At 43.7% G+C, this 27,771-nt stretch overlaps 1 protein-coding gene across 1 annotated transcript; it reads right to left on the bottom strand.

Moving 5' to 3' along the window:
• Positions 1–3,264: 3,264 nt before the first annotated feature.
• Positions 3,265–10,020, bottom strand: LOC138774028 (uncharacterized). The gene is made up of 4 exons (XM_069954572.1): positions 9,943–10,020; positions 9,397–9,518; positions 4,341–4,487; positions 3,265–4,192 (listed from the first exon to the last, which is right to left on the bottom strand). The coding sequence occupies exons 1-4, from the start codon at positions 10,018–10,020 to the stop codon at positions 3,304–3,306; spliced, it is 1,236 nt and encodes a 411-aa protein (XP_069810673.1). The 3' UTR covers positions 3,265–3,303.
• Positions 10,021–27,771: the final 17,751 nt, after the last annotated feature.

Raw genomic sequence — 27,771 nt, 5'->3', positions numbered from 1 at the left:
TTTTATGTTATTTTCAGGTCCATGCTCGCCCACTGCTATGGGACGGGCCTGCGGCTGGGTACAGAAGCCGGCTAACGCGGAGTGCCGCATGGAGGGAGGTTGCCCGGATTGTATACCCAGATTGGGCCCAGCATACTAGATTACAGAAATGGATAATTGGTAAGTTGTTTAGCCACTGTGGCAAACCATAAACTCGAGTGTTATGGTCACCTGACGCTGATATATTCCTAATGTGTGGATGCTTTTGGTTTAAGCTAACTATGTGGAGACCAGGTGGTCCAGTGTGAGGGACAGATTCATCAGGCAGCGACGGCAGCTGATCAGGCGTGGGGCCTCCCAAGAAGAACTGGCCGCTTTGCGTTTTGCCCCAATGCTGCGTTTCATTTTGAATTCCACCAGACGCCGCAGGTAAGTGTGTGTGTTAATTGCATGTGTCCATGGTAGGATCAGATGATGACGGAAGTAGCTCAGTGTCTTATGTGTGCAGACATAGACATGTGTTATATTTATATAGATTATATACTTTGAGGCTCCAGCAGGGGGAGCATTATATTTAGTGAACACTTTAGAGTAATCTCTATTTCGGTAAGATGAGGCGCCCCCTGCTGGACACAAGATAACTAACAAATGCAGCCTGGCCTAACCGCTTTGGGAACAGCTTTTGATCCCTCCAGGATCTAATCCAGAACATGAAATGGCAGTTATGCCAATAGCGTGGACTGTATTCATAATGTTTAAACAATGGACGCAATGTGTCCATAGAGTAAAATAATGTTCCACTCGGGTGGCCTTGTGAAGACCCACATTTTGGGTCAAGAGTGTGTGAATATTGTGTAAAAAGTTCTAGTGTGCCACCTCGTACATAGAAAATAGTGTGAAAGCAGGCAGAGTGTAATCCTGCATTGGATGCCTCCATTTTAGTTATATGGCTAAATATGTCCTTAAACAAAAGTGCCATCTTAGATAGTGACCAGTGTTGTTTTCTCCTCAGACCACAAGTAGTTCAGCAACCAGCAGAGGCCTCATCGGATGAAGAGAATGAAGAACCTAATCTGGCACAGGGGTTGGCCAGGACTCCACCACCAAGATGGCAAGAGGGTCCTGTGGAGCCTGCCGAGAGAGAGTGACATGTGCCTTGACCGTCCAACAACATTTGTGTTTGTTCCGCACTCCCTCTCCTCAGCTACACCAACACCACCCCTTGTCTGCTACACTGTAGGGCCTTTGTGCCAACCGCGGCTTACTAGCATTAATATTTTCCTAAAATTTGTGCGCACCAGGACCACATCAATAACACACTGTTTACAAGGTCTGCCATCACATTAGCTAGGGATGACAATAACAGCTTGGGGGGATTGGGATGTCCCTTTTAGTTTTGTTTTGCCAGAATACAGTCAGGCTGGCTGTGGCCTTCACATATTGGCCAGACTATTGCCTCTGCACACTATTCTAACTTCTGTCAACATGGTCCAAAGTAGTCTCCACACACCCTCGCCCACATCCACCCACACACACTATCATGTGAATGTGAATTTTTTTAGACATTTAATAAATCCATTTCGACATATCTTGTTGTTTCAAGAATTATTATTTTTGACTTGGTTATGTTTTAGTGTTTAAGGGTTAAAAACCAAAATGATTATTGACTGGCACTAATGAACTACGAAATACGCTTAAAAACACTTATTGGCCTTTTTTTGCATAGAAAGATGTATTGAATGTTGCTATTGTGTGTTAGTAAATTTACTTGTCTGCTTTACCTTAGTATAAAATTAACACATGCTGGATGTCCTTCAGGAGGATATTTCTAATCATATCTGAGACATTGCTGTATGTGTTAAAATTTATGTGTCATGATAGGAAATATTAATGTAGTTAAGTATTTCATTTATCAGGCCAACTCTCTCCTGCTCTGCCCACTTCCTGCCTTGGCCACAGATGTCAGCAGAGAGCACTGTCATACATGAAAAACAATGAATCGCAACATTCACTACATGTTCGTAGTAGGTTCACAATACGTGTATTTGAGTCCGGATATTTTGGTCAGTATTGTTAACAAAACCAGTAGTGGATTAAAAACACAAAGTCTCTGTTCACACAATGTTGAAATAGAGTGGATGTGCGCCATTTAAAGTGAAATATTGCACTGTTTTTCCTAAGAAGGGATGTTATTTGGAAATGTCCTTATTTAGTGTTTTAATGGCGCACATCCACAACATTACAACATTGTGTCAAGAGATCCTTTGGGTGTTTTGAATCCACTCCTGTTTTTGTTAGCTATACTGAGTGAAATACACGTATTGTGAAGCCACTAGCGAAGATGTAGTGAATGCTGCGATTACTTGTTTTTCAGGTCTGAGCCTGCTCTATGCTGACATCTGTGGGCAAGGCAGGAAGTGGGCAGAGCAGGAGAGGCTTGTGATGATCACTAACATATTTTGGGACATTAATGTTTATTATCATGACACTATCATTTCCACATAGAGCTGGATGTCCGATGGGAGTACAAATCGCCTCCTGCAGGACATCTAGCATGTGGTCAATATGTACAAAGTGGAGGATATATCAACGTAGACACAATAAACGACATAATGTAGCGTTTACACAGGCAGATTGATGTGATGGATTTTTGATAAGAAATCCAGGAGATGACTGTAGAAAAGGAACAGGTGATAAAGTAAAGAGCGAGATTTCTCAGCTTTTAATACACTCTTCTGTGTTTTACTTTAAAAAATGTGAGGATAAAGATTTTTTGGGAACCGCAACCTAAGTAGACCACATCAAGCTGGCGCACCTGGGTGATGTGTGGAGGGATATGTGGTGTGTTAATAGTGATTGTTAAGAAGTGAGATGGACTGTGGCACTAGAAGATATCAGATCCTGTTACATATCCCACACTAGAAAGTTCGACATATAGTGCGCACCCTGCTGGTCACTCCATAGGAAATGCACATGTTTTGATCACATCAATGTTTCAGCACACTAGGTTCAAAGGACTATACAATTAACATTAGCAGGATGTGACCATGCTCGATAATTACTGGCCAGTAGTATATGTAGTGAGGTTATGTGTATTTTCGAACACTACTATGTGGGAACACACAACATGGTTGACATACATTGAAAAGGCAGACACTTTGTTTAGTGTAATAACAAAATATATTTTAGGTTTTATAAAAAAGATAAGGCAAATTAAATATAAACCAATACATCTGGCTCAAATAAAACAAAATTTAATAAAAAAAAAAAATACCAGAGACAGGTGACATACATGCGGAAAAACATCAGTCCTGTGGCCGTGGCTCATAACGGAGGCTGTGAAAGGGGCACGGGCACGGCGCCTTCAGGAGTCATGAAGTAGTCAGCAAAGAGGTTCCTGACCACTATCCCGCGGTTGAGTTGTCTCCCTTGGCCATAGTTGACAGGGGCACTAAAAGCTGGCAGTGTCTCCACGTTCACCTCCGGGGTGGGAGCATAGTCCCGAAGGTAGTTGTGGAGAACACAGGCAGCTTTAATGACCATGTCAACTGTGCCCAAGTTCAACTGCAGGGCAGTGGTAAACACTCTCCACTGACTAGTCATGATTCCGAAGGCGCACTCCACGAAGTTACGTGCCCGGCTCAGCCTCCGGTTAAATACTCTCCCCCGTTCATCCAGCCCTCTCCGTGGGTAAGGGCGCAGCAGGTTGTTCAGTAAAGGGAAGGCTTGATCCCCTACCATGACGAATGGAGCGGGATGCGTGGTACCCGGAAGAGGAGTGGGAGGAGGTAGAGTCACGTGATCTAACAGAATTCGCCTCCCAAACTCTGATCTCAGTAGCGCCCGGGAGTCCCCAGTACTGCCATAGGAGCCGACGTCGATGGCAAGGAAACGATACGTGGAATCAACAACCGCGATCAGGACCACAGAAAAAAATTTCTTATAATTGAAATACTGTGATCCTGATCGCGGTGGTTGACGCACACGTATGTGCTTACCATCAACCGCCCCTATACAGTTGGGGAAATTGGCCACAGACTGAAAGCCTGCTGCTGACTGCAACCAAATCTCCCTGGTCGGACTGGGCATCACGATGGGCTGCAAATGCTCCCAGATCACGCCGCACGTGCACCTCACAATTCCAGAGATGGTCGACGTACCAACCCGGAATTGGAGGTGCAACGATGCATAACTCTCCCCTGTCGCCAAGAATCTTTAAAAAAAAAAAAAATAACAAATTAATTTTTAGTATTCGATTTCACATTCAGCTAAATATTACATTATTACATATTTTAACACTATATTAGATTTAACTACAAATACATGAACAAATAGTTTTAATTCAAAGAAAGCCTCTTCACCTTAACGTTATGAGCAGACGGGCCACAGGAGGGATGGATTTCCGCATGTAGGTGTCCTGTCTCTGGAGATGTGGGCTCAAAATGGCAAGTAAATTGTCAAACGCCTCCATAGGCAGCCTGACGAAGTCCTGGAACTTGTCAGGATGTCTGCAACAAATGAAGAAAAATATTGATCACAAATATTACACAGAAACACACATCATAGGAAGATGTCATACGGTTTACAAATGTTGAAATTAACATCAAACGTTGTAAGGATAAACCAAAACAAAAATATAACATAATGGACTTTGGCCTACACATTTGGGGACAGTAACCTTTACATTTGCATATTACATTCAAAGATTAGCCAACTTTGATCTATTAACCCCTTGCCTCTAAAGCCTGTTTTGGCCTTAATGACCAGGCTCATTTTTCAAAATCTGACCTGTCTCACTTTATGCTCTTATAGCTCAGTGATGCTTTAACGTATGCTAGCGATTCTGAGATTGTTTTTTCGTCACATATGACACTTTATATTAGTAGCAAAATTTGGTCACTACTTTGTGTATTTTTTGTGAAAAACATCAAAATATCAAGAAAAATTTGAAAATTTTGCATTTTATGAACTTCTGAAATTCTCTGCTTCTAAAAAAGGAAGTCATAGCACATAAATTAGTTACTAAATCACATTACCAATATGTCCTCTTTATTCTTGCATAATTTGGGAAACATATTTTACTTTTTTAGGGTGTTACGGGGCTTAGAAATTTATGAGCAAATTATCACATTTTGTGAAAATTTCCAAAACTGATTTTTTTTAGGGACCAGTTCTTTTTTTAAATGGATTTAGAAGGCTTGTATACTGGAAACCCCCATAAGTGACCCCATTTTGGAAACTAGACACCTTAAAGAATTAATCTAGGGGTATAATGAGCATTTTAACCCTACAGGGGCTGGAGGAAAGTATTCACAATTAGGCAGTAAAAAAATCGAAAATTTAAATTTTCAAATAATATATACGTTTAGATTAAAGTTTCTCATTTTCAAAAGGAACATGAGAAAAAAAGCATGCCAAAATTTGTAACGCAGGTTCTCTTGAGTACAACGGTACCCCATATGTGGGCGTAAACCACTGTATGGGCACACAGCAGGGCTCAGAAGTAAAGGAGCGCCAATTAGCTTTTTTAATGCAGATTTTGCTGAAGAAGTTTCTGAGCGCCAGGTGCATTTGCAGAGCCCCTGTAGTGTCCGCAGAATAGAATCCCCCCAAAAGTCACCCCATTTTCGAAAGTACACCCCTCAAAGAAATCATCTTTGGGTAGGATGAGCATTTTGACCCCACATGCATTAGAGGAAAGTATTCAAAATTACACAGTAAAAATGAAAAACACGAATTTTTCCAATAATATGTTTGTTTAGTTTGAATTTTTTCAATTTCACGAGGAACAAGAGAAAAAAAGTACCCCAAAATTTGTAAAGAAGGTTCTCCTGAATACAACGGTACCCCATATGTGGGCGTAAACCACTGTATGGGCACACAGCAGGGCTCAGAAGTAAAGGAGCGCCAATTAGCTTTTTCAATGCAGATTTTGCTGAAGAAGTTTCTGAGCGCCAGGTGCGTTTGCAGTGCCCCTGTAGTGTCCGCAGAAGAGAAACCCCCCAAAAGTCACCCCATTTTGGAAAGTGCACCCCTCAAAGAATTCGTCTTGGTGTGTGGTGACCATTTTGACCCCACAGGTATTAGAGGAAAGTATTTAAAATTAGACAGTAAAAATGAAAAACTTGAATTTTTCCTATAATATGTTTGTTTAGTTTGAAATTTCTCAATTTCACGAGGAACAAGAGAAAAAAGTACCCCCAAATTTGTAAAGAAGGTTCTCCTGAATACAAAGGTACCCCATATGTGGGCATAAACCACTGTATCGCCACACAGGAGGGCTCAGAAAGAAGGGAGCGCAAATTAGCATTTTCAGTTCAGATTTTGCTGAAGAAGTTTCTGAGCGCCAGGTGTGTTTGCAGAGCCCCTGTAGTGTCAGCAGAAGAGAACCCCCCCAAAAGTCCACCCATTTTGGAAAGTACACCCCTCAAATAATTCATCTTGGGGTGTGGTGACCATTTTGACCCCAAAGGTATTAGAGGAAAGTATTCAAAATAAGACAGTAAAATTGAAAAACTAGAATTTTTCCAATAATATGTTCGTTTAGTTTGAAATTTCTCAATTTCACTAGTAACAGGGGAGAAGCTGCATGCCCAAATCTGTAACGTAGGTTCCCCTGAGTAGAACGGTACCCCATATGTGGGCATAAACCACTGTATGGGCACCCAGCCGGGCTCAGAGGGGAAGGAGCGCCAATTAGCATTTTCAGTGCAGATTTTTACGAAGAAGTTTCTGAGCGCCAGGTGCGTTTGCAGCGCCCCTGTAGTGTCAGAAGAATAGAACCCCAGCAAAAGTCACCCCATTTAGGAAAGTACACCCCTGAAAGAATTCATCTTGGGGTGCAGTGAGCGGTTTGACCCCACAGGTATTAGAGGAAAGTATTCAAAATAAGACAGTAAAAATGAAAAACTCGAATTTTTCCAATAATATGTTTGTTTAGTTAAAAATTTCTTAATTTCACGAGGAACAGGAGAGAAAACGTACCCCAAAATCTGTAACGCAGGTTCTCCTGAGTACAACGGTACCCCATATGTGGGCATAAACCACTGTATGGGCTCACAGCAGGGCTCAGAAGGAAGGGAGCGCCAATTTGCTGGAGCAAAACCGCAGCTAGTAATAGTTATAAGAATAGCGCAGTTACTAAAATACAATAAAAAATGAGATTACAGGTAATGTGGGGTGGTCACGGGCAACCTGGGGTGGTCACGGGCAACCTGGGGTGGTCACGGGCAACCTGGGGTGGTCACGGGCAACCTGGGGTGGTTATGGGCAACCTGGGGTGGTTACAGAGAATCTGGGGTGGTTACGGGCAACGTGGGGTGGTTACGGGCAACGTGGGGTGGTTACGGGCAACGTGGGGTGGTTACGGGCAACGCGGGGTGGTTACGGGCAACGCGGGGTGGTAACGGGCAACGTGGGGTGGTAACGGATAAACTGAAGTGCTTATAGGTAATCTGGGATGGATACCTGTAATTTGGGGTCGTTACAGGCAATCTGGCGTGGTTACGGGCAATCTGGAGAGGGTCACTGGCAATTTGGGGTGGTTAGAGGCAACGTGCGGTGATTAGAGGCAACGTGCGGTGGTCAGGGGCAACGTGCTGTGGTCAGGGGCAACGTGCGGTGGTCAGGGGCAACGTGCTGTGGTCAGGGGCAACGTGCGGTGGTCAGAGGCAACGTGCGGTGATTAGAGGCAACGTGCGGTGGTCAGGGGCAACGTGCTGTGGTCAGGGGCAACGTGCGGTGGTCAGAGGCAACGTGCGGTGATTAGAGGCAACGTGCGGTGGTCAGGGGCAACGTGCTGTGGTCAGGGGCAACGTGCGGTGGTCAGGGGCAACCTGCGGTGGTCAGGGGCAACGTGCGGTGGTCAGGGGCAACGTGCGGTGGTTAGGGGCAACGTGCGGTGGTTAGAGGCAGCGTGCGGTGGTCAGAGGCAGCGTGCTGTGGTTAGAGGCAACGTGCGGTGGTCAGAGGCAGCGTGTGGTGGTCAATGGCAACGTGCGGTGGTCAGAGGCAGCGTGCCGTGGTCAGAGGCAACGTGCGGTGGTCAGAGGCAACGTGCGGTGGTCAGAGGCAGCGTGTGGTAGTTACGGGCAATCTGGAGGGGGTCACTGGCAATTTGGGGTGGTTACGGTCAAGATGTGGTGGTTATGGGCAACGTGCGGTGGTTACATGTAATCTGGCGTGTTTACGGGCTACCTGCGGCGGTTACGGGCAAACTGGGGCGGATACGGGCAACCTGCGGTGGTTACGGGTAATCTGGGAGTAAACCGCAATTATTACTATAATAAAAAGTGTGTTTTATTTTGTTTGTATGTTTTTCACTTTTTCACATTTACACTTTTTCACTTGTTCTTTTTTCACTTTCATTTTCACTGTATTACTATGATTACTGTGATATTTTCTATCACAGTAATCATAGTTTAGTGACAGAGACCAAATTGGTCTCTGTCACTTTAAATTTTCAGAGCTAACTGCTTCTGACGCGCATGCGCACATCAGAAGCAGTCAGGACGTCGAGGAGGACGGAGCTCCAGGATCCGGTGAGTATATGGGGAAGGGTGGGTGACTGGGGGACGGGGGTGACTGGGGGGGTGGGGGGCGACTTGGGGGGGGGGCACAGTGACAGTTTTTATCCCCTGTCACCAATGATTTATGGTGACAGGGGATAAAAAGTGCCGGGCAGCACTGGGAACAGGCGATCGGCGGTATATAGTATATACCGCCGATCGCCTGCTCCGGGACCACACGGGGGGGTCCCCGATCACTGCCCCATGCTCTCCGCTACCTCCGGTGGCGGAGAGCATGGGGCTTTGATCATTATTTTATATCCATCCCTGCGAACAAACATCGCAGGGATGGGGGCGGCCATCTTGGATCTGATGGCCGCCCGGGTACGGGGATCTGGGGTCTGATCGGGGGGCTGATCTGGGGTCTGAGGGGATATTTTTCATCTCCCCCCACCGTGGATTCACGGTGGGGGGAGATGAAAGCTCTCGGCGGCGCCGGTAATTCCCGGTACCGGAGATCACCGCTATAACGGTAATAGCGGTGATCTCCGGTATCGGGGGACAAGGGGAGGGGGCCGGGGGACACACTAGTTGTGGCGGTGGGGGGAGGCAACGTGCTGCAGCCTCCCCCCGCCGCCCGATCGCCCGATCTCCCCATAGACGCTGCGGTCGCATTGACCGCGGCGTTTATGGGGTTAACTGCCCGGGGGGAGCGCGGCTCCCCTCCGGGCAGAGGCAGCAGGGGGATGCTGTGTGACATAGCATCCTCCTGCTGCCCGATCTTCTATAGGGACAGCGGGGGGAGGCAGGGAAGCCATGACGTTCCTGGAACGTCATGTTGCGGGAACTACCTGCTTTACATGACGTTCCAGGAACGTCATTTTGCGGCAAGGGGTTAAAATCGACATACCGTCGCAAATCATCATACAGGCAACCAATGTGGCCCCGTGTCTCCCTCCGCAGATTGATGGGGTGGACCCAATATCGCCGTCCCACCTCCTGCAGACGGCGCTGCTCTGCGTCTTTTTGCCTCTGAGAAGAATTTTTTAAAAATTACATTAATAATTTGGAAGACATCTCAATTAGTCACAAAATTATTACACTGTTGCATTTAAGGACCTTGGGTCAACAGTACTTAAGGGAGCTTGCATAAACAATACATTTAAATCAATGGTTTACGGATTATAAGCCGAAACAGTTTGTAAGGCTAGTTCGAAAAAAGGTACATAAAGCTTGAAAAAAAAAAAAAAAAAAAAAAAAAAAAAAAAAATATTATACTTACACACAAACCCAGGTAATAATTACGCATCTTCCACAGGATAGAAAGCACCACGAGCTGGTGCTTGCGGCGCAGCCTCATACGCCGTGCTGGACCATAGGGCGCATTATTAGCGGCATCACACATCTTTGGCGATTGGTTTGTTTGCTTCAAAACAATACAAGCATATGGGCGTACTTCGCGAGTGGGCGGAGATTTTATAGGGATGTGGGTGTGCTTATTTGGCCCGGGGGCAGATTCATGAATAAAATACATGCTTTCGAGCGGGGCCAAACAAGCCAAGAAACATCATGACACTACGGCCGGACTCTTACGATAAGACCGTAAGTGCTTTTCAAATACAGCCGCCAGACCACCCGGAGATGTACGGGACAGAAATTTTTACGGCCGCACTGTTACTACGTGTGAAACCGGCCTTAACTTGTATATACTGCAACACTAATCTGCATATAATCCTAACAGCTAAAATAAGCTACATATACTGCACCAGTAACAGTAAGCTGCATATACTGCACCAGCAACAGTAAGCTGCATATACTGCACCAACACTAAGCTGCATACAGTATACTGCCACCAGCAACACTAAGCTGCATATATTGCAGCAACACTAAGCTGCATATACTGCACTAACACTAAGCTGCATACACTGCACTAACACTAAGCTGCATATACTGCACTAACACTAAGCTGCATACAGTATACTGCACCAACACTAAGCTGCATATACTGCACTAACACTAAGCTGCATATACTGCCACCAGCAACACTAAGCTGCATATACTGCACTAACACTAAGCTGCATATACTGCCACCAGCAACACTAAGCTGCATATACTGCCACCAGCAACACTAAGCTGCATATACTGCTACTCCCAGCAACACTAAGCTGCATATACTGCTACTCCCAGCAAGCCCACAGTATAACACTTATCATCCCCTGCGGGTATCACATTCATCTGACTTGACAACGTTTATGGACAATATTATATCTGCCATTTGTAAGATTTCTGAAGATTATTATATAGAGATCCATTTATTGTCATCTGTATCTTGTAATTGGCAAAGACAAGAAAATGTTAACTTTTTTTTTTATTTTTATTTTTTAATAAGTTTATTTTTCCTAATTATGATAATTTAGAGAATATTGTGTCCGGGGCTTATATACTTATATATCACATTGCTCTGAATGATTGGGAACATCTCGGGGTGTTGAACATCTGCCCTGCCTGGTTATAAATATTCGGCACTACAAATTTATAGGACATTTGTGTCACCTTCTACAACGGGAATATATTTACAGCCGGAAGAAAACAGAACTTTGAAGTTGCCACTTGCAGAAATGAGAGAATTGTTGCCGGTTAACAGCTGTTAAATGCTTGTGGTGCAATCGAGAGCTTTGTCTCGAGACAGATGGGCTCTTATACAGGAAGAGATGAGGCGGTAATTCAGGAATCCATCAATTTACTGACCATTTCTTTGACTGGACATAAAGAGGAGAATATTATGAACCATCACATGTGTAGTGATGAGACATTTATGCTTCATGGTCAAGGTCTACTGATGTGTGATTGAAAGGGAAAGCCTACCTTTTATCATTTGGATTTGTAAATATGTATCGCTATACCTGGAGAGGGTGATACTACTCAATGCTGTTGGCTAATTTCTAGTTTTCTCCTTTTACTTTGCAGACTCTTTTTCTTTAAGTTCAGTTGAAGACATACTGCATACTGCATACTCAGAGCTCAGTGAGCCTTCCCTATTGAGCTGCAGGTTCAGAGCTCAGCGAGCATTCCCTATCAAGCTGCAGACTCAGAGCTCAGTGAGCATTCCCTGTTGAGCTGCAGGTTCAGAGGCCAATGAGCATTCCCTATTGTGCTGCAGGTTCAGAGCTCAGTGAGCCTTCCCTGTTGAGCTTCAGATTCAGAGCTCAGTGAGCATTCCCTATTGAGCTGCAGGTTCAGAGCCCAGTGAGCATTCCCTATTGTGCTGCAGGTTCAGAGCTCAGTGAGCACTCCCTATGGAGCTTCAGATTCAGAGCTCAGTGAGCATTCCCTATTTTGCTGTAGACATGGAGCTCAGTGAGCATTCTCTACTGAGCTGCAGACTTGGAGCTCAGTTAGCAATCCCTATGGAGCTGTAGATTCAGAGCTCAGTGATTATTCCTTATATAGCTGCAGACTTAGGGAGGCATTTATTAAGTCCGGCGTTTTTTACGCCGGACGTAAAAATGCCCCCGCAGCTCCGGCGCTACGGAGATTTATGTAGAGGCGGACTGCCTCTACATAAATCCCGTGCGCGCCGTTGCGCACCACCGAAAACCTACGCTAGCTGAGGACTGGAGTAGGTTTTCGGCGTACATTTTGGCGGAACGGATGGTAAATCGCGCGGACTCTGAGTCCGTGCCCTCCATTCCGCCCACTTTCCGCCCCTTTTCCGCCCCCTTTCCGCCCCCTGGCGTACTCGGCGGAAAGTGCCGATTTGCGAATATTTTATTCGCAAATCGGCCATTTGCGTATAAAAAAATACGCAAATCGGCACTTTCCGCCGAAAATCATCCGTTCGCCGGATGATACATGTGGCCCTTAGAGATCATGAGCAGTCCCTATTGAGCTGCAGGCTCAGAGATCAGTGAGTGTTTCCTCATAAAGCTTTAGAATCAGAGCCCAGTGGATATTCTATATGAAGCTGCAGGATTAGAGCTCAGTGGATGTTTCCTATGATACTTCTCTCTTTCCCCTCAGTTTTCTGTGTGATCATGTTTGTTATCTCCAAAACATTACTATACCACAAATTACTGTTCAGCAGATGCAACCTGGGGTCTTCTTGCAGCAAAGGGCAATCTCTGTAATTAAAGGGGTTGTCCGGCGCTAAAAAATTATTCACAGAATAACACACATTACAAAGTTATACAACTTTGTAATGTATGCTATGTCTGTGAATGGCCCCCTTCCCCGTGTCCCACCACCCCCACCCGTGTACCCGGAAGTGTGGTGCGCTATACATACCTGTCACGTGCCGACCACGGTCTCCGATCCTCAGCAGTGACGTCTTCTTCGGGTGGCCAGCGGATCTTCCCGAGTGCTGGCCGCCCTCTGCAGCGTCATCCGAAGCTCAGCCGCGATTGGCTGAGCATAACTGTGCTCAGCCAATCGCGGCTGAGCGGCTGATGACGCTCGGGAAGATCCGCTGGCCGCCCGAAGAAGACGTCACTGCTGAGGATCGGAGACCGTGGTCGGCACGTGACAGGTATGTATAGCGCACCACACTTCCGGGTACACGGGTGGGGGTGGTGGGACACGGGGAAGGGGGCCATTCACAGACATAACATACATTACAAAGTTGTATAACTTTGTAATGTGTGTTATTCTGTGAATAATTTTTTAGCGCCGGACAACCCCTTTAAAGTAAAGGATAAATACACAAGAGTCCCTTAGATGCATTAGGACATTAGAACCTTTTTTTCCCTTCCTTCTAGGACCTGAAACAATATGTGTAATGGAGTTTACTTAAAGTGGTTAATAAGTTATCAATAAACTGTTTACAGTATATAACTTTCTTTAGAGCTAATGGCATGATGGAAGTTGTAGTTTTGCAACAGCAGGAAAGCAACAGGTTGGGGGAAACTACTTTACAGTAATTTAGCAATTTATGCTCATGAGTAAAGATGAGCAAATGTCCAAAAAGGAGATTTTCAGCAAATTTTTCCATAACTAATTTTTAATTCAAACCTATTAGGATGTATGCTTACTATACAGAAGCTAGGACACATGTTAAAATGAATCCCTGCTCTCTAGCTTCTGGGGTACCTTATGTTAGGGCACCATAAAAACTGTGTACAATATACATTGTTGGCTAATAAATACAAGAGTTTGGCCAGTTGAGCCATCAGTGTGTGGAAAATATATATAATTGTTGCCTGGCTTATATATACAAGTGCTGGGCAGTTAGGCCAATTAATGTGTGAAACATCCTTACCCCGCTTGCCTCCTCCTACTACTCTGGCTCCTCCTCTGCCACCTCCTCATCTGGCCAACATAGCCCATGCACCACCAATTTCAGCACAGCCAGGGGGAAACTGAGTTTCAGCTAAAGAACGCATGGGTGGGTAACAGCGTACACCAACCGTTTCACCACTAATGTGTGTGCAACCCTAGGGTACTGTATGTGTGTGCCATATTGTGCTGTTTTTAACTCACCACTAATTCATCAATGACAAGTGATCCACTTATCCACGGCCAACATGGACAAGCTGACATTCTTAAAAATTAACCAGGCGTAGATCCCAAAGGACTTAACGGACCCGGTGTCTGATCGAGGAGACAAAATACAAATCTCTAATGTACAGTGGCCACCTCCTCTGCCTCTTAAACCGCCACCTATACCTCTTCTTGGACCTCCTCATCCTCTCTCTAAATAGTTATTTAATTTCTTTATTTTATTTTTAGGTTGTTATTTTTAATTTTTAACGTTTCCAACCCCATTTATTAAAGGGCAATTTTCCAGTGTTTCTCTCCATTTCCCCTCCCTTTTCAGCCCTCTACCCCTTCCTACACCCATTTTATAGCCATTTTTAGATACATGAATTCAGGTCACCATTGATTTCAACGGGGTTTGGGTCGGGCTCTGCAAACTTTTTTTGTAGTTCTGTCAACCCTTAGAACCCGAATTTCAACAGGTCCGCTCATTACTATTCATGACCCCTATATTACTAGAAGGTTCTCCGATATCTTTGAAAGTTGGTTAAATGAGTTGCTTAGATGTCGTGATCCCAAACGTGAATAGTTTATAGACCACAAAAAAAACCTATAAAATGACTCCTTGGGGCCAAACTAGAAAACAGTGGGACTAATCAGAAGAACTGGCCTAGAGGAAGGGGATAGTTGAGGTTCTGAAGCAAGTACCCAATGTGTCCTCCAGTTCTCACCTAGATCCCCACCTTTTATTCAGGTACGTGTTTGGTGTCATAGATACCAGTCTACGCTCCGATGTCACATGGTAGCCTCCACTTACAGCTCTCGGCAGGAGGAGTTGATCCATTTAACACATTTGATTTCCCAATTTTGTTAATTAACCTCTCAGGCAGGATTTCTGGGCCATTATCTCTCATAGACAGCGGACACTTTCATTATTATTTCTGTTTTTATAGACAGATAGGAATACAGTCCATTTTCTGATAGAATTTACATAAACACCACCTGCCGTATCCCATTGTTTAAGTGCTATAAAATCCGCTGCTTAAACGTTACCATGCCGGAGCCTCATTAACAATGCATAATTAAAGCACGGAATCAAAGTCAGGGATTTATCTAATGGCGGGAATCTAATGTCGTTCTGATTAAAGGCAAGTTATCATGGCTTCTGGCTTATGTAAGAAGGAAAATATGCAAATAAAAGGACTATTTTATTATTTATTTAATTTACTGAAAAGGTTAAAGGAGACATTCAATGAACCATGTCCTAGTATAACGTCTGAATGAAAACTTCAAAGAAAGTGGACAATATTTTTTTAGATCCAGCCTCCCAATTCTGACCCAGTCCAAATGTTTCTTCTAATGATGCAATTTTTTTTTATCACAATAGCAACATTAGAAGAAACATTTTGATTTATATGTCTGCTCAGCTGATTGGCTGAGCGGACGTATAAAGAGCCGGTCCCTGTCACACTAAGCTCAGTGTGCCGGGGACCGATGAAGAGGGAAGAAAGAAGAGAGAAGACATTGGAGGGTGAGTAGAAAGCTCTCCCCCCTGCACTACACCCATCCCAGCAAGGAAGGGGGGGGGTCACTTAACCCCTTCCTTGCTGGTTTGGGTTCAGTCTGACATCAGTCTGGCCCCCAAGGGGGTTAAGTGGGGACCCTTACTGAACCCCTGGGGGCCAGATTGTTCAGTATGGAACCAAAGGGTTAAGGGGGATGCAATGCATCCTCCCTTAACTTCTTGGGTGCCTCACTGTAAGCAGCGAGCTGTAAAGATGCTGCATACTATTAGGTGCACAACACCACTCACAATGATGGGTGTTGTGCTCCTGCTTGTGTGTTTTTTGTGTGTTTCTCCCTTTTTGTTTTTCAGATATCAGTATACTGTTGATTACGGCGGATTCGGTGGACTACGGCAATGATCAGCGGTTGTTGGGATTTTTATTTTAATAAAATGGTCAACAAGGGGTGTGGGGGTGTTTTTATTTGAATAAAAAATATTTTTCACTTGTGTCGTGTCTTTATTTCTTTACTATATAGACTTAGTAGTGGAAGCCGTCTAATAGATGTAATCCATTACTATGTCGGGTTTAGTGTTAGCCGGTATAAAATGGCTAACACTAACCCCCCCATTATTACCCCAGTACCCAATGCCACCAGGGGTACTGGGAAGAGCCGGGTGCCAGTGGTCCCGAAGCGTCAAAATTGGCGCTCCTGGACTGGGGCGGCAGCAGGCTGGTAATATTAAGGCTGGGGAGGGCCTAAACCAATGGCCCTTCTCACCCTGGTGTTACTAGGCTGCTGTTGCTTGGTTTTTAACCCAGCTGGTTATAAAAATAGGGGGAACCCTACACGTTTTTTTTTTTTTTTTTTTTAAATAATTAAAAAAAAACAAAAAAAAAACATGTAGCTTTCCTGAAATGGCCTGTCAGATTGATTCAGATATAGAAACATGACCCAGTCAAATGTGTCCAGATCTCTATGGAAAAACATGACCTGTCAGATTGATTTAGAGATCTGTGAAGAAACATGGCTTGGTCAGAAGGATCCAGATCTCTGTGGAGAAACATGGCAGGTCAAATCGATCCAGATGTTTGCAGAGAAACAAGACCCAGTCAGATGGGTCCAGATCTCTATGGAAAAAAATAGCCTGCCAGATCAATTTAGATATCTGTGCAGAATCGTGGCCTGGTCAGATATATCTAGGGCTGCGAGAAAGCACATGACGTTGCCTATTTTGTCTTATCCACTTCATGTTACCTGTGTTGGTGATGGAATAAAGTTTAAAGATTATTTGCTACATGGTGAGTGCCATGTCTGTTACCTTGGAGAAGTTGATCAGATATATCTAGATCTCTGTGGAAAACATGGCCTGTGAGATGGATCCAGATCTTTGTAGAGAAACATGGTCTACTAAGATGCATCCAGATATCTTTGGATTCAGATATCTGGCCCCCCTGGGGAGATGGATCCAGATCTTAGTGGAGAAACATGACCCAGTCAAATGGATCCATCCTGAGGGGTCAGAATTTAGCTGAATAAGCATCAACCAATGAGCATTTCTGTAAGGTGTGAACAGGTCAGGCTGGCAGAGGAGGTAATGTTTTCTTGGTGCACCCTTGCTCTTCTGATACCTATGGATGGATGTTCAGGCTTATCTAAGCCCTGTATTGACCAAGTCTATACCTTCATTCATGCTATTTCTACGATGTACAGATCAGTAGTCAATAAGTGTTCATATCTTTCTTGAGTTCTTTCTCCTACTTGACCGTAGAACTGTAAATCTCAAATGACCATTATGATGTTTTTATGTCTGAGATGACCAAGCTTCCATCTTTAGTCTGCTCTGTTACTTACGTATCTGGATTCCATCGGAGGTAAACATAGCATAACTCTCGGCTACGGTGAGACAAGGAGTGAAGGTGATATTGGCTGATGATCATACCTGCAAAGCAACAGCTGTCGACTTGTTAAAGAAAATTAATTATGGAGTCAAGAATTAGTTCTAATTAACTATAAAATATTCCTAATGAAATTGAAATCTGGCCTGTGGCAAGAACACACTGTAAAAAGGCAATCTATATAAAATATGTGTCTCAGACGCACGGTAAGTAGGGAAAAGAGTGAGATCTGGGGAAAATTGTGAAGTAGATGACAACTACAAAGTTTAATGAAGTAAAATTAGACCAATAACGTACTTGTAAGGCATTATGAAAAGTTCATCTTTTATATCAAAAGTCCATAACACCATATCGTTATATGCAGGAGACCAGGTTATACCAGCATTCACTTTATACAGAAGATGTATAACATATACCAGCTGTACATATATCATTATATACAGGCAATGCCCAGATTATACCAGTTGTACATATGTAATTATATACAGGAGATACCCAGGTTATACCAGCATGCTCCATATAACTATATACAGGAGGTACCTGGGGTTTTACCAGCTGTACATATATAGTTATATTCAGGAGATACCAGCATGTTACATATCACTATATACAGGAGATACCCAGGTTATACCAGCTGTACATACATAATTATATACAGATGATACCCAGGTTATTCCAGCTGAACACATATAATTATTTACAGGGGATACCAGCATATTACATATAACTATATACAGGAGATACCCAGGGTTAACCAGCTGTACATATATAATTATATACAGTAGATCCCCAGGTTATACCAGCTGTACATATATAATTATATACAGCAGATACCAAGGTTATACCAGCTGTACATATATAACTATATACAGGAGATACCCAGGTTATACCAGCTGTACATATATAATTATATACAGGAGATCCCCAGGTTATACCAGCTGTACATATATAATTATATACAGGAGATACCAAGGTTATACCAGCTGTACATATATAACTAAATACAGGAGATACCCAGGTTATACCGGCTGTACATATATAACTACTATATATACAGGAGATACCCAGGTTATACCAGCTGTACATATATAATTATATACAGGAGATACCCAGGTTATACCAGCTGTACATATATAATTATATACAGTATATACCCAGGTTATACCGGCTGTACATATATAATTATATACAGGAGATCCCCAGGTTATACCAGCTGTACATATATAATTATATACAGTATATACCCAGGTTATACCGGCTGTACATATATAATTATATACAGGAGATCCCGAGGTTATACCAGCTGTACATATATAATTATATACAGGAGATCCCCAGGTTATACCAGCTGTACATATATAAGTATATACAGTATATACCCAGATTATACCAGCTGTACATATATAATTATATACAGTAGATACCCAGGTTATACCAGCTGTACATATATAATTATATACAGTAGATACCCAGGTTATACCAGCTGTACATATATAATTATGTACAGGAGATCCCCAGGGTACACGATGTGTACATATATATAATTATACCCGGGTTATATCAGCATGGTCCTCAGAGATTTTATAACATAGAGATGAGTGATGAGATCAGATATTAGACAAGGTAATCCATGTTTCCTGTGTTGCATCTGACAGGGAATATGAGGACAGATCTCTTCTGTACTGGTTGTTGCCATCAGTAGAGGAGTAGATTTCCGGCTGATCCTTTTCTCGGTCTCTCAGACAATTGCGGCACATTGGACGCCTCTGTCAGGATCGCGGCTCGCTCGCACTAATTAGACTTAACGTGTTTCAGCAGCTGACAAAAAAGGGAAAGAAAAAGCTCAGAAATCTCTCATCTGTTCTCGCATTCACTCTCTTCCCCTGAACGACTTTCAAAGAATAGCTGAACATTAATGGCGAGAGCTTAAAGAAGAGATCTGCCAAATTACCTTGATAGAGGACATGGTGAGCCGACTCCGGAACGTCTCGTGCGCCGCACATGAAAGGAATAAGGAATCAAAGTGTTTGGACTGAAAATTAGGCCTAGTTTCTCGTACTTGCAGGGTCATATAGTTAGAGCACGACTGAAACGTGGAGCATCAAAAACCTTGCGACTAAGCTTCCTTGTGAGAGTTGGGACACATGCGGGTTTATATCTTCTTTGTGTACATGCTATTGGTTTTAGCTTATTAAAGGGATATTCCCATCTGGACATATGATATACACAGTGTCCACAGAATAGGGTATATCCAAGAGATCTGCTGAAGTCACTAAGCAGGCCTGGTTTAGGCCAGAGCCTTGATGGGGACTATACCTTCTTTCTATTAAAAGACTGATGGCAGCAGACATGCTCTGCTAGAGACCTGTTTGCCATGCTCCCTCTGCCTGCAGTTTTTATGAAAACTTTTTGAAATAAAAGAAAAAACCATATACTGTATGTGGGTGAGTGTCTATTTCTCTATATTGTTTGGATCTGCTAGAACCTGACTAAGGGTTAACCGAACAACAGGAAAACCCATTGCCCATGCCGTGGATTCTTCTTCTCCTGACACTCACCCCCTAAAAGCACAGGAAGTGGGACTGATCAACAGTAAAGCTCAGTGCATTCAGCCACTCTCTACTGACAATGCTTGACTACGTGGGGAAATTTTCACTAGCTAGCTCAACCTAGAGACAGGCCTAGGACTGGTACTACCACACGGAGTGGTCTCCGAGACTGTGTAGGCAGAAGGCGGTCACAGGTGCTAGATCATTAAGGCACATGTGCAGTGTTCAGACAAGTGATTATTAGGAGAAATCCTGCCTGGGGCATTCCTAATGGTGAGGAGGGCAGGAAGGAGGGACGGAGAGGCGGTGCAGGCCTAGGGTACAGATACTATAGGCCACGCCAATTTGACACACAGCTGCAAGTTTAAGGCTATGTTCACACTACATAAAAGTATGCCGGTACTTAAGTACCGGTCAGGATGATCTGGGCAGAGACCGGCCGTTCCGTGACCCGGCCGGATCACGGAACGGCCGGTCTCTTTACGTTATGTGGACATAGCCTAAAAGTTGTTTTTTAGGACAATAACTGCATCTCCTGCTGAACGGACACCAAGACAGATCTTGGATTAAAAGCTATCCAAAGGTACATGCGATTTTGGGGGGCAGATTGTGTGTTCAGAATCGCTTTAAAAATAAGCCACCTGATGCTGTGCAGGGGTAACGCAGTGAACTAGATACAGCACTAGACCGGAGCTACTTCTCTTTATTCATGGGTGGGATTCCAGAGGTCGAACCCCCATATTACTATGATGCCATATGACTATTACTATCAGAATTACCAGCAGCTGTGCCCCCTCCTGTTTTGGGTAGGCGATGGCATTCTGGGTGGGTGCCCCCCCCCCATCTTGACCCTGACTGCAGGTAACTCTAATCCTGGCCACTTAGATACGATGGTCAACAGTCACCAAGACAAGAAATTTATCAGAGGAAGGGGACTATATTGCCCCAACATTAGTGAGGTACCAGGTATTTACAAAGACCCCCAGGTTGACCACATTACTTACCAGAAACATGGCCCAGTAGGTTGTCATTGTAAAGAATTGCAAAGCATTTAGTGTGCGATGATCTGATCGAAGCTTCATGTCCCTAAGGGGGACTAAAAAAATGTTCTTGTGAAATAATATTAATAATAATAATAATAATTAATGTCCGTAGTAAAAGTATAAACTGATCACCTTGTTTAACAATAAAAATGATTTGACTTTGTAAAAATAATAAACCATTATAATAATAAAAATAAACTCAACAATAATAAAACTCATTTATGTTTTCGCTGTAATTGTAACCTCCATAGAATAAAGATAACACATTATTAAATGGTAAAAGAAAAAATAATAATAATAATAATAATAATAATAATGAAAAATCAGAGGAGGATTTAGTGTTTTTTCTTATCCACTGAAAAATAAGAAGAATTGTTCTAATATTCACAATAATAATAAACAGCAAGTGCTATGTACTTCGATAGGGTGCCAATAAAATGTACAACTCGTCCGGCAAAAAGAAAGTCCAGAGAAAAGTAAACAAGTTTTGGCACTGGAAATGTAGGAAAGCAAAGAAAAAAAAAAAAGAAAAGAAAAATGCCCCGTGTACTCAAGGCTCAATAAAATCCAGTCCTTAAGGTGTTAAGGAGTTTCTGCCACCTTCTACTCTTTGGCACCACATGAGGATTTCAATGCCTAATGGTCGCCATACACATGTGATAGCTGTCAGCCAAATGTTAATACAGTGCACAGTCTCTCCCGATCCCTCCAAACATATGAACAAGTGGCCAATGGCTGTTTTTTTCTCAGTTGATAGAAATCCAACATGCTGACTCTTCTCTTACCCAACATAATTTATCAGGGGCAACTCAGGTGTCCTCCATACATATTAGACATCTTGCCTAAATGTCCAGGTTTTGGGGACTTTTTTCTGTATGTAGTGGCCTTCACTTGAATGTCTCTTTTCCTTGAATGTGAAGTCATGCAGAGTTCTAGCCAAAGAGCCACCAAATTTAGAGTAAAGTTTCCCGTTCAGGAAAACCTTTGGATTGATATCTTATGTCTCGTTCTAACCCAAATCATCTAACCAAAATCGGATTGTCTTATTTACCTTCTCATCACGACCCTTTTCAAGGCTACATCTTCATACGGACCTTCAAGTTGGACAATTATGGAAGATGGAAAGTAAGATGGTCAACAAGCAACAGATCTATGAGAACTACATAGACAATGAACCCTGATATATGTATATGAACCTTCTTAGAGCTGTCTGGTGACATAGATGGTGTATGAAGAATGTTGCCATGTATACCCATCGGATATGTCCCTATTTCTGTCTCTCTATTCACTAGTATTTATAGGACATCAGCCCTTATCTGAAGGGAACCTTACCTGCTATAGACCGGTTGATTCATAGTCATAACTAGGGTTTCCTTCAGAGATGGCATTGATTCGGATTGTGACCTTTTCTCTGAGTGATTCACAGAAATCTCAATTAGGCTAAGACCACCATCACTTTTCCCAGACAAAACTTCTCTCTGTATCCATACCACCTCTACACAAAATCACCATCTATAGTCCTCCAAATGTCCATAATGTCCCCTGCACAGTAGGTAAGTCTGCCAGTAAGTAGGTGGTTCCCCGATAGGTAGGTATATCACCTTGTAGGCAGTTGGTTGCCCAGTAGATAGCTATTTCCCTTATTGGCAGGTGTTCCCCCGAGTAGGTACAGTAGGTAGCTCCCCTGGTAAATGCATAGTTATTTTTTTAGCCAAACGTGTACCCAAGTAGTTGTTGGTGACAAAAACATCAACAACAACAACAAAATCATACTTACCCCTCCCCCCACACACACACCTTCCAAACAGAACTGGAGCCGGGCAACCTTTTTAAAAGGGTTATGACACATTGCTCGTGGATTAAGGGCAGGGCCATTTGGTAGTTGACTGGGCCCCCCTCTCTGCTGGCCAATATGAATGGTGTAGCCCTTATCTATTAGGCAACCGGTTATATTGATATTGGGGAAGACTTATCTTTGAGCACACTGATCAACACAATGGGGGGTATCGAGGCGGGGAGGAGGCATGACCTGCAAACAGGCGTAAATCATGGCAAAAGTCTACACTTGCTTCAGAGGTCGGCCGGATTTACTAAGAGGTTAAATCTGGCGGGGTGCATGGGGACAGTGCTTTATTTAAGACTTGTACAACGGTCTTTATAAATTCCCGCCATTGTGTATAATAATAATGCATTTATTTAGCCAATCACAGGGATCATGGTACTTGAATAATCTTCAGACGCCACAAAGAAACTTGTTTTCTAACTTCACATCCTGTAGATTGATTTCTTGTAGGAAATAAGCTGTCTGTTTCAGTCACTAAAACCGCTGACCTTAAAAAACAAAACAAGTTGGTTCAAGGGCCTCTCCACCGTGACATAGAGAGCACTCACTGATTGCATCATTATTAGAGCGCAGAAGAGGTCTCTTCTTATCCTGCATAGAATGGGAGAGAATTACTACAGAGGGGAAAAACAGCAACCGATCCTATGTCAGATAATATGTCAGGGCTTACTGTGGGATCTGTAGATGACACAATGTTATGGGGATCTGTAGATGACACTGTTATGGGGCTCTGTAAATGACACTGGTATAGGGGATGTGTAGATGACATTGTTATGGGGATATGTAGATGACACTGTTGTTGGGAATGTGTAGGTGACATTGATGATGTAGAGGTCACACAGATAAAACCTCTATAATATTTAGTAGGAAAAAACATGAATGTTAGAAGCATTAATGAGCTAGAAAGACTCCAATCTCCCTAAGGACTCTGATTGTTTTATCACAATATATGATTCATAGAAGTCATCTCCTTACACGGCTTCTTAACAGATACGGATGGATAATTCCTTAATGGCTTCCATATTATTCTCAGAAACCTTGAGCCATAAATAGGATATAAAGTATCTGTATCTAAAGGTGTATATAACCTCAGACCTGAGACCCCATACTGTGCCCATGATACTGAATACGCCACTAACTGGTATAGGTCACATACATTGCTGAGTATCCCTAGACCTCTCTTTTGTCATGTGAACAATGGGGAGGTGTGTGTGTGTGTGTGTGTGTGTGTGTGGTTGTGCTATATACCTGTGCCTTATATTACTGTACTATACATAGAACACTCTGCCAGTAGGGTGATCACATACTCCCTCCTTAAAGAGCCAGTGTTCTCACCCATAAGTAAGACTAGATAGGTGTCACAGAGGGTCCACAACTGATGTAGTTTACCCTTAGGCTGGGTTCACACTACATGTTTGCAATCTAATTTTTTTTTTTTTTTCATCTGTTTTTGCAAAAACGGATGGAAAAACTGATGTATTTGTGTGCTTCTGTTTTAATCCATTTTTCTATTGACTTCCATTATTAAAAAAAAAGGATCAAAATGTTTTTAACAAACACGTAGCTGACCTTATTTTTGTGTACGCTTAAAAAAACTGATCGTTTTTTTTTTTTATAATTGAAGTCAATGGAAAAACAGATCAAAATAAATACACCGAAATGCATCTGTTTTTCCATCTGTTTTTTGCAAAAACGGATGAAAAAAAAAAAAAAAAACGAATTGCAAAAACATAGTGTGAACCCAGCCTTACTTATAATCTTTTTGAATAAAGTTTGTATGGATGTATTAAGGTTGATTATATGTCATAAGGGCTAGAGAACTGGAAGACACTGGACCCTGGCACTGGCACCCATCCCACTGCCCCTGCCTAATTGCCTCAACAATCCTAGGCAGCAGCGGATAACTGGTCGACAGTCCCTAACCCATGCAAGTGGCAGGTGCAGCACTGAACAAGGACAAGACAAACACAAAAATATGTGGTCAGAGGTCTGGGTCGGCAACTAGCGGTCAACGTGGTACAAGAACGTAATCCAAGGGGGTTGTCAAACAGTCAAGAGCCAGGAAGTCAGGGAGCCAGGAATAAATCAGGAACAAGGGCTAGGTTAAGAATTAACTCAGGTATGAGACTGTATCGCAGGCAAGAAGGGAGAAGACTGGACACGTTTATGTGAAAGTTGAAGTCCCAGCCCCAGAACTGATTGAGTCCTAGGACTCAAACCTCTAATGAACACTAAAGCTGACTGGCAGCTGCATCTTCCAGTCAGCCTACAATAAACTAGTGTCAGGACTGGCAAGAACAGACAGGACAGAGACAGTGGGCCCTGAATCTGAACCCACCACTGACCCTGCCTAATTGCCTCGGTCGACCCTAAACGGTCGCGGACAACCACAAAGGCGTTCCCTACGCTGCATAAGTGAAACACAGAACAGCACGGACAGACAAAAACACAATAAAGAATCGTAGAACAAGCCGGGTCAAACCAAACAGACAACGCAGTACAAAGTCGGTAAACAAGGGATAGTCGGGAGTCAGGTGGAGGTCAGAACACGAGTAGTCAGGCAGAAGGGATTAGGACGGGATACGCAGGAAAAGGACAGGGGGAGCTGGGATCAGAATAACTAATAGCCAGCGATTACTAGATGGCTTTCACTTTACTTTATACTGGACCAGGAGCCCGGACCAGACACTGATTGGTCCGGTCTTCTGATCCAGCAACAATATAGCTGCGGCGCTGCAGACCAAGTGGCAGAGCGATCTGCCACTCAGCCTGCATGAAAGCCGCATCAGATGTGCCGGCCGGCCGGCTGACTATCACGTGAGACCGCGGCGTCCCCGGTTACTAGGGACGCCGTCGGGTCTCCTTGACGTCACTCGGCTAAGGCGGGCGGAGCTCCGAGCCCGAGGAAGACGCTGCAGGAGCCAGGTCAGGTGAGTTCCTGACATTACCCCCCCCCCCTCTTATGAGGGGCCTCAGGACCCTTATCCACTGGACCGGGTTTAGACGGATTCTGGGCATGATATCGTCGGATTAACTGAGGAGCGTGTATATCTCTAACTGCCACCCATGTATGCTCTTCTGGTCCAAAACCCTTCCAGTGGACTAGGTATTGCAATGAACCCTGTACCCACCGAGAGTTTAAAATTCTCTCTACCTCATACTCCAGTTCACCCTGGACGACTAGTGGAGCAGGAGGAGGTGACGGGAACACCGGTGGCACATATTTTTTCAGCAAGGCTTTATGAAAAACAGAATGAATCTTTAGGGACGATGGTAGTTTAATCCTGAAAGTTACTGGGTTAATAACCTCTACGATAGTATATGACCCAATGTATTTGGGCGCCAGTTTTCCTGATTGGACTCTCAATTTCAGGTTTTTAGTTGAGAGCCAGACTTTTTCACCTACAACATATTGATGGCCAGATATGCGTCTTCTGTTGGCATACTTTCGATAGGTTTCTTGGGCTTTAACCAAGCTCTGATGAGCTTGGGCCCAAACTGTGCACAGTTTCGAGAATATATCTTCAGCTGAAGGGTTTACAGATTCGGCGGAGTGGACGGACGAGTATCTGGGATTAAACCCATAATTACAAAAAAACGTCGACATACTAGTAGAGCGCTGTTCATGGTTGTTTAGGGCAAACTCAACGAGTGAAATGAAGTCACTCCATTTGTCCTGGGTATTAGACACAAAACATCTTAGAAACTGCTCCAATGACTGATTGATCCTCTCGGTCTGTCCATTCGTTTGAGGGTGGAACGCAGAAGAGAAAGACAATGAGACCCCCAGTTTACTACAAAACTCTCTCCAAAATTTAGCAACAAATTGAACACCCCTATCAGAAACAATGTTCTCCGGTATCCCATGCAAGCGTAACACATGATTGACAAACAGCGTGGCAAATAAGCGAGCACTGGGTAGTTTACGTAGTGGAATAAGATGACACATCTTAGAAAAACGATCTACCACCACCCAAATGACAGTTTTACCCCTAGATAGTGGTAGGTCCGTGATAAAATCCATGGATAAGTGCGTCCAAGGCCTCGTAGGGACCGGCAGAGGGTGTAACAACCCCTCCGGTAGCCTACGGGGAACCTTGGATCGAGCACAGACTTCACAGGCTTCCACAAACGATTTAACATCTCGGCCCCAGGTTGGCCACCAGAAATGACGTGAAAGCAGATATTTAGTTCCAGCAATACCAGGATGTCCTGCCAACACAGAACCATGAATCTCTTCCAATACTCGGAGATGGAGATTCGGCGGTACAAACAAGAGAGACTCAGGAGTGTTATGGGGCGCCATACTCTGAGACTGCGAGACTAGAGTCACTAAGTCTGGTTGCAAAACAGATATTACAACCCCAGGCTTTAGTATCGTATCGACACGGTTTTCGGGCATAACTTCAAAATCAAAGCTGCGGGAGAGGGCGTCAGCTCTGATATTGCGAGAACCGGGTCGATAGGTGATTTCAAAGTTGAACCTAAAAAAGAACAACGCCCACCGGGCCTGCCGTGGAGAAAGACGTTTAGCAGTATCAAGGTAAACTAAATTCTTGTGGTCGGTGAGTACCGTGACTTTATGTTTGGCCCCTTCCAAGAAGTGCCTCCATTCATCAAAGGCCATCTTGATGGCCAACAGTTCTCTATTACCAATATCATAGTTGCGTTCTGCCTGCGAAAATTTTTTCAAAAAGAATGCAACCCTTGGGACAAGACTGCCCCTACTCCCACCTCGGACGCATACTTTAACAACAAACGGGCGTTCGAAATCTGGCTGGGTCAGTACTGGAGCTTCTGAGAAAGAATGCCGAAGTGTGTCAAATGCCTCAATAGCCTCTCTGGACCAGTGTACAAGGTCTGCTCCCTTCTTGGTCAAATCGGTAAGAGGCCTAGCTATGATGGAAAACCCCTTAATAAATTTCCTGTAATAATTAGCAAAGCCTAAAAACCTTTGTAAGGCCTTCAGGTTGT

The sequence above is a fragment of the Dendropsophus ebraccatus genome, chromosome 15 (genome assembly GCF_027789765.1).
Source record: "Dendropsophus ebraccatus isolate aDenEbr1 chromosome 15, aDenEbr1.pat, whole genome shotgun sequence".
Classification (NCBI taxonomy): Eukaryota; Metazoa; Chordata; class Amphibia; order Anura; family Hylidae; genus Dendropsophus; species Dendropsophus ebraccatus.
This window is presented reverse-complemented; position numbering and strand designations above follow the sequence as displayed.

Excerpts from the sequence above, each read along its gene's own strand:
- LOC138774028 (XM_069954572.1), bottom strand. The coding sequence starts at position 10,020 with ATGTATTTTATTCATGAATCTGCCCCCGGGCCAAATAAGCACACCCAC. Across the intron at positions 9,519-9,942 it reads AATCTCCGCCCACTCGCGAA|AGGCAAAAAGACGCAGAGCA; the intron begins GTACGCCCATAT and ends AATTCTTCTCAG. Across the intron at positions 4,488-9,396 it reads CTGTATGATGATTTGCGACG|ACATCCTGACAAGTTCCAGG; the intron begins GTATGTCGATTT and ends CATTTGTTGCAG.